The 7,428-nt window shown below is 34.7% G+C and overlaps 1 protein-coding gene across 1 annotated transcript; it reads right to left on the bottom strand.

The window, feature by feature from the left end:
- Positions 1-868: 868 nt before the first annotated feature.
- LOC149185722 (uncharacterized) lies at positions 869-1,399 on the bottom strand. The gene has a single exon (XM_089409121.1). The coding sequence runs from the start codon at positions 1,397-1,399 to the stop codon at positions 869-871; it is 531 nt and encodes a 176-aa protein (XP_089265247.1).
- Between the last annotated feature and the right edge of the window lie 6,029 nt (positions 1,400-7,428).

Below are 7,428 nucleotides of genomic sequence, written 5' to 3'. Positions count from 1 at the left end.
CTGAAAGCCCTCTGCTGTTTCCGAATGAGCAGTTTTAGGGATGAGAGATAAAAGAGTAGAGTTTAGTCCGGGCCATACCTTTTGCTTTCTGCGTGCTTCCTCCACAACTTCTAAAATTTCTTTTCCTACGAACTACCAACTTCTTTCGTAGAATTGAGCAGTAAATCCATCTGGTCCTAGGGCTTTGTCTCTTTTCAGGCCCTTCGCTATTTCCTCCACTTCCTCTAGGGTTGCTGCCCTCATCAAGGCTAGATTTTGGTCCCTGGTTACCAGCTTTTGGATTTCATTGTTTATCCTATCTTTGGTCTCTATTCTTTTCCTTTGAGGTTCAGTGAGAATACCTTTGAAGTGACCTACAAGCTCCTATTCCATTTCATCATGCTTGGTTATACGTTGACCTCCCATATTTTTAATTGAGAAGATCCTATTTCTCTGTCGGTGTTGGATCATGGCCCGATGGAAGAACTTTGTGTTTCTCTCTCCCTCTCTGAGCCACTGTACACGAGATTTTTGTTTCCATAAGATCTCTTCCTACTTTCTTCGCTCCTCAAGTTGGCCTATTACTAGTCCTTCTTCTCTACTTCTCTCTTCGTTTCTGCCTTCTGATATATTCGTCTATTGCAGCTCACTCCTTTTCTGCTCTAAGCGTTGCTGATCTTTGAATATGTCCCCGAATTCTTCTTTGTTCCATTTTTTTATTTCCCCCCCTGAGTTCTTTCAGCTTTACTTGGAATGTTTGCATTTTACTTCTCCCATTTTGTCTGCTCGTGGTCCACCATTCTTCAACTTTTGGAAAAAACTGATGGTTCTTGAGCCAAAAGGATTCAAACCTGAATGGTTTTCTCTTGGGGCTCTGCTTAAGGTCAATTTATAACTTTATTTTCCAGTGATCTGAGCCAACTGCAGGAAGAATCATAGCCTCTATGTATACATCTTTCATCATGATTTTCTCCGAAACTAGGAATCTGTCCAATCTTGAAGCTATTTGATTTGCTCCTCCTCTACAATTGTTCCATGTATTGATACCATTTATTGTTTGAATATCCACCATTATTTGCTCCATTATCATGTCTCTAAAGGCTTCCATGTCTTGGTCTATTCTTCTTAATCCTCCTCTCTTTTCTGCTAAGGACGTGATCATATTGAAATCACCGCCTATTATCCATGGCATCTCTGGGTATAGTCTTCGAATTGATTTCATATTCTGCAGGAATCCTTTGCATTCAATTGGTGAGTGCGAACCATACAATCCTGAGAGGGCTGCCCACTCAGTTGACCCGATCAATTTGAACATAACTGATAAGATCCGCAGGAAGCTAGTCCAATTTTCGAATTGTATTTCCTCAGGGTTCCATAGTATTGCCAAACCTCCTGTGCTGCCTGCCGCATCCTGCCCCATTATTTCATACCGAGTATTCCAACTGTTCATTAATTCTTCCATTTTTTTCATGCTAATATTTATTTCTTAAACTATGATTATGCTCGGTTTGTCTTTTTTCAATATGTCTCTCAGATGTCTCTGCTTACCCCTACTGTTAAGACCTCTAATGTTCTAGCTTGTAATTATCATTCAAATAGTTTTGGGGTTTGAAGAAATACCTCTGATAAAGATATTACTCTTCCTGAATTCACCAGCCTCTCTCCCACTTCTTGAATTGTTTCGCTCAGTGAGCGTCGTCCTCTTTTTTTTCCTCCTTTGCCAGAGCTGCCCATTGCAGAGTTCTGAGTCCCTTGAATTTATATCTCTTCCAGTTTGTTTGTTGCAGATACCCCCACTTTTTCTTTATATTTTTGAAACGCCTCTTTGTATATTTGCTTTTGTTCCTTAGGGATGAATCTTTCATCTAGAAACCTCCATTCCTGCAATAATTTCCTCATTATGTGCTCCTCTTCTCCTCCTTTCTCTTTATGGGAATCTATCTCCATTTGAATTTGTTCATTTGTCTGTTCCCCCTTCTCTTCTACTCCTCCTTGTGCTGCTTCTCCTTGCTCTGCTCCCTGTTTTTTTGTTTCTTTTAATATTTCCATTGGCTCCTCATCACTACCCTCCTCTACCATTTCTACTTCCTCTTCCTGGAGGGCTCTGAACTTGTTTTCCATCTCCAAGGGTATATTTTTGCTGGGTTGTTATAACTGGAGTTTACTTTTCCTTGATTTCCTTTTGTTCTGTACTTCTTTGAAACCCTCTTCTTCTCTTCCTGAGTCCTCTGTTGGGGATCTCCCCTTTTCCTTCCTATCCATTGATTCCTCTGTTCTATTTAAAGGGCATTTTCTGTAAAGATGGCCATACTCGTGACATCTTCTACACCGGAACAGAATGTGTTCATAATCCACTGGTTGTTGCCAAACCTCATCATGATACTCCAGTTCGATAAATTCTGGGAGGGGTTCAGTTATATTCATATACACACATATCCTGGCATAGGACGTATATCGCCCTCTTTTGGTAGATTCAGCTACTTTCACGAATGATCCTATTGCATTACCTATTCCTTCTAAGATCTCCGGATCCCAGAACTCCATTGGAAGTCCAAAGAGTCTGATCCAGACCGGGGCTGCTAACATTTTCTCCACGTCTGGATTGTATCAGTGTTCCTAGTGTTGAATGAACAAACCAACATTATTCATGAAGTATGGTCCTCCCTCGAAAATTCTTTCCTTATCCTCTATGTTAGAGAAAATTATTGTAAAAAACCCCTTAGCACCCATTTTAAATTCTACATGGCCTTTAGGTTTCCATCTTTGTTGTATCCATTTGAATAAGTCTTTCTCTGACGGCCAAAACCCCACAAACTTGCATATTAAGGCATAATCTCTCATGTAGCTTCTATATTCTTCAAGTTTATTGTTAGGAATCACAAACCTGGGTTTTTTCGCTGCCCTTGGATGGCATTTTCCGCTTAATCTCATCTACCAGCTAGTTCCCTTTGCAGGGTTCTCTCCGTCGTTTGCCCTCGGCCCATTCTGTGTTCGGTCTCTACTTGATTCCCCTGTTGTCATGTTCTTGTAGGAGGGGATCTCTCCCCTCCCCGCACTTGCTTCCATTACTCCTTCAGATCCCACTACTTTTTGCTCACTCTCCTCTACTAATGGTGGCAGATTCCCAACTTGATCCGTCACAGGCGTACTCCGGCTCCCCGCGTTTGGTCTTAGCTCCAAAGCTTTCGACAAAGCAGTCTGATCGCACCCTTGCTACCTCTGAAACCCTAGCTCCATCCCTGTTCCCTCCGAGCGATTCCAAGATGGTTGTTGTTGTTGCAAGAGTTTAACATCACTATTTTGGATCAACTTGGGAAACAAAATATAGGTGCTGACTTCTTTTATAGGATTCAAAATGATAATAATGATGTACCTGTAGAAGAAAATTTCCCTGATGAATATATTTTTGCAGTATCTACTAAATCACCTTGGTTTGTAGATATTTCTAATTATTTAGCTACTGGGAAGTTACAATCATATTTATCTCCTCAAGAAAAAGGAAGGTAATTCAAAGTAGTGCATCTTATTCATGGATAAATGAAGAATTGTATAAAACAGGGCTAGATCTAACCATTCGAAGGTGTGTTAAAGAAGATGAAGTACCAGATATATTAAAATCCTGTCATGGTGAGCCATGTGGAGGAAACTTCACTGACAAAAGAACTTCCTGCAAATTCATTTTGTTAGGATATTATTGGCCTTCCCTTTTGAAGGATGCCAAGGAGTATGTTAAGAGATATGATGGTTGTTAAAGGATGGGGAAACTTGTTCTCTCTGATGAAATACCTCTACAACCTTAGGTACTTATTAAGCCTTTTGAAAAATGGGCTCTGGATTTTGTTGGTCCAACCAATCCACCATCAAGATAGAAAAGGCACATTCTTGTTTGCACTGATTATGTTACAAAGTGGGTAGAAGCTAAAGCACTTCCTTTTGCTACTGAAAATGTTGTAGTTTCATTTCTTTTTGAGTATATCTTTACTCATTTTAGTGTCCCAAGGGAAATTATAATAGATCAAGGTACTCAATTCCCAACCAAGTTGGTACAGAAGATAATGGAAGAGTACAAAATCAAACATCGAAATTCCACTCCATATCATCCTCAAGGAAATAGATAAGTGGAGTCCACTAATAAATTAATTGAAGCAATTCTCACCAAAATTATGCAACTGTATAGAAGAGACTAGGCATAAAAGCTTCTAGAAGCTTTACGGGCATACTGTACCACATGGAGAAACACTATAGGGCATACTCCCTATGAAATTGTTTATGAGAAGCAATTCATTCTTCCTATTGAGTTTCATGTAAAACATTTGAAGAAAACAATTAAATTGGGTCTTGATCTTTAAAAAGCACAAAAACAAAGAAGGAGCAGCTAAATGAAATTGATGAGATAAGGCAAGATGCAATCCAAAGAGCCAACATATTTCAACAACAAATATCTGAGTGGTATGACAAGTTTTGAGTTTGATCACAAATTTATCTCCCCTATACTTGGCAGGAAACTCACTAAGTGGTTACATCCTTCAAGGTCTTGATAATTGTACTTAGCTATGGTACATCAATTTTTCTCATAACAAGTTGAATGGAAAAATTTCGGTTGAACTGGGCTCGCTGCAAAATTTATAGTACATTTATCTACATTCAAACAAGTTGGAGAGCACTATTCCTCCGTTTCAAGGGAGGTGCCTTTTTTTTTTAATGTTATTTTTGGGATATAATCAGGCATTATCGCTAATATCCCAGCTCAATTTGGTCATTTGAAAAATCTTGCTCAATTACCGATTTATGGCCCATGCACTATTATTCCCTTCTAAAATAGGAAACTACAACAATCTTGTATGGTTGGATTTAGGGGAAAATGGAATTCAAGGCTCCTTGTTTACGAGTTTATTTGAGCTTCCCCTAATCTAGCTAAAAATAGCATGATGGGTAGCATACCTGAAGCTATTAACAATTTTACTAGGCTCGTCTACCTAAATATTTCTCAAAATAACTTTTACCGACAGCATACTTGAAGCCATAATAAAATTGAGACAACTGACCACCTTAAATTTAGGGGAAAACAATCTAACTAGTAAAATACTAGAGGGCATTACCACTTTGAACCATCTTCAACAACTTTTTCTAAACAACAATCATTTTACATCTACAATTCCAAAAGGCATAGGAAAACTTTATTCTCTTACAAATTTATTTTTGAATTCAAACAATATTTCCGGGAGCATTCCTAAAAGTATTGGCAATTTGGTTTCACTTCAACAATTAGACATATTTGAAAACAATCTGTAGGTACCAATCCCAGATCATATTGGCCAATATGTGGGATTAGAAATTTTAGATTTGTCAAAAAACAAGTTCAATGGAAATACTCCTTCATTTTTAGGCAATTGTAAATCTATGAGGAATTTATTACTGCACCAAAAGAACTTGTGTGAGATATTACCACCAATTTTAAGCAAATGTACTATTTTACAAAGGTTAAAGGTGTTATAAAACAAACTGAGTGGAAATCTAAAAATCAGATTTCCATTTTCTATGGAAGTTCTCTCATCTTATTCTAATAACTTCTTTGGGGCTCTGCCTATCTCAATGGCCCAATATACCCAACTTCAACTGCTGGAATTAAGAAAAAATAGATTAATGAGTTAGCTACCTAAATACCTTTGAAATTTGTATGAATTAAGAGTTTTAAGTGTTGGTTATAATAAGTTTCATGACAATATTCCTTCCAACATCACAAATCTTGTCAAATTACAAGTTTTGGATTTGTCCAACAATAAAATTAGTGGAAGCATCCCATCCAATCTAGAGAGACTCTAGAGATTCAAAACCCCTGGGTCTTCCGAACTCAGTAGTAATACATTGTATGAGGATCTTGAAATTGTCATCAAGGGATTTGGGTATACCATAACATATGTGTTGGCTAAAAACACAATATTGGATTTTGTGTGTTGTCATCTTCTGGAGTCATTGCATCATATTTTTGGAATCGAAGTTTCAAACCATCCTCTGTGGTTCATCATCAGGATAGATCAATGAGCGAATAGGTTAGAACTCAATAGGGTTAATAAATAAAGATGAGGGCTAGGATGGAAATGAATGACAACTGACAAGTTTTCATGGAAGGAGAGTGAAACAGTGGATAATGATTTAATTAATTTTAGTTTTCAATCACTAGCTTTCTTTAAAGATTATTAATAAATTTTTGTTGTTTATTATTTAATGGTTATAAAATAGGTTTCATTATTTTATTAATTAATTATCATTAGTTTTTATTAATTATAAATTAGGGTTGAGTTTAATGTAATGTGTTAAGTAAAATAATATTTTTTGTTGGAATTAAATTTTAATGTAAAGTGTTTAATTTTATTAATACTAATTAATAACTACTATTGGTTTTAATTATTATTAACACATATTAAATAATTAACCAAATTAAGTCATGGTTAATGGGTTGTTTCAAATATTTTTAGTTTTTTATTATTCTATGAATAAATTTTATTATTCTATTAATTATTTTTCATTATTTTTTTAATTTTTATATAAAATAGAATTTTAATGTTTTTGAAATATAACCATATTGAGTATTAATTATTAATAATTATTTTTTTCTATAATGTTCAATTTAATTCCAATAATTTTAATTTGATTCTCAACATTAATTTAATTTCAAAAACATCAAAATTCTATTTTATCTAAAAATTGAAAAACTAATGAAAATTAATTAATAAAATAATAAAATTAATTCATAGAATAATAGTAAAAAAACTAAAAATATTTCAAACAACCCATGAACCATGACATAATTTGGTTAATTATTTAATATGTGTTAATAATAATTAAAACAAATAGTAGTTATTAATTAGTATTAATAAAATTAAACATTTTACATTAAAATTTAATTCTAACAATTTTTTTAAAATTTGAATTGACACATTACATTAAACTCAACCCTAATTTATAATTAATAAAAACTAATGATAATTACTTAATAAAATAATGAAATCTATTTTATAATCACTAAATAATAAACAACAAAAAATTACTAATAGTCTTTAAAAAAAACTAGGTATTAAAAACTAAAATTAATTAAATCATTCTATTGTTTCACTCTCCTTCCATCAGAACTTGTTGGTTGTCATTCATTCCCATCCTAGTCTTCACCTTTATTTATTAACCCTATTGAGTTATGGGTTATTCAGTCATGGATCTATCATGATGATGAACCATAGAGGATGGTTTGAAATGTCGATTCCAAAAATATGAATGCGATGACTCTGGAAGATGACAACACACAAAATATAAATCATAGAAGGCTCAAATCAAATATTGGATTTGTATAGCAATAATATTGTGGGAGAAATGCCTCTAGGCATAGGAAATTTGAGTAGCTTGAGGTTGAATTTATCAAATAACCATTTAGAAGGGAAAATATTTGCATCTCTT

Source organism: Pinus tabuliformis, chromosome 3_1 (assembly GCF_031772625.1).
Source record: "Pinus tabuliformis cultivar Carrire ecotype Pingquan chromosome 3_1, CPIR1, whole genome shotgun sequence".
In the NCBI taxonomy this organism is placed as follows: domain Eukaryota; kingdom Viridiplantae; phylum Streptophyta; class Pinopsida; order Pinales; family Pinaceae; genus Pinus; species Pinus tabuliformis.
The sequence above is the reverse complement of the archived record's forward strand: the minus strand, read 5'-3'. Positions and strand labels throughout refer to the sequence as shown.

Excerpts from the sequence above, each read along its gene's own strand:
- LOC149185722 (XM_089409121.1), bottom strand. The coding sequence starts at position 1,399 with ATGGGGCAGGATGCGGCAGGCAGCACAGGAGGTTTGGCAATACTATGG.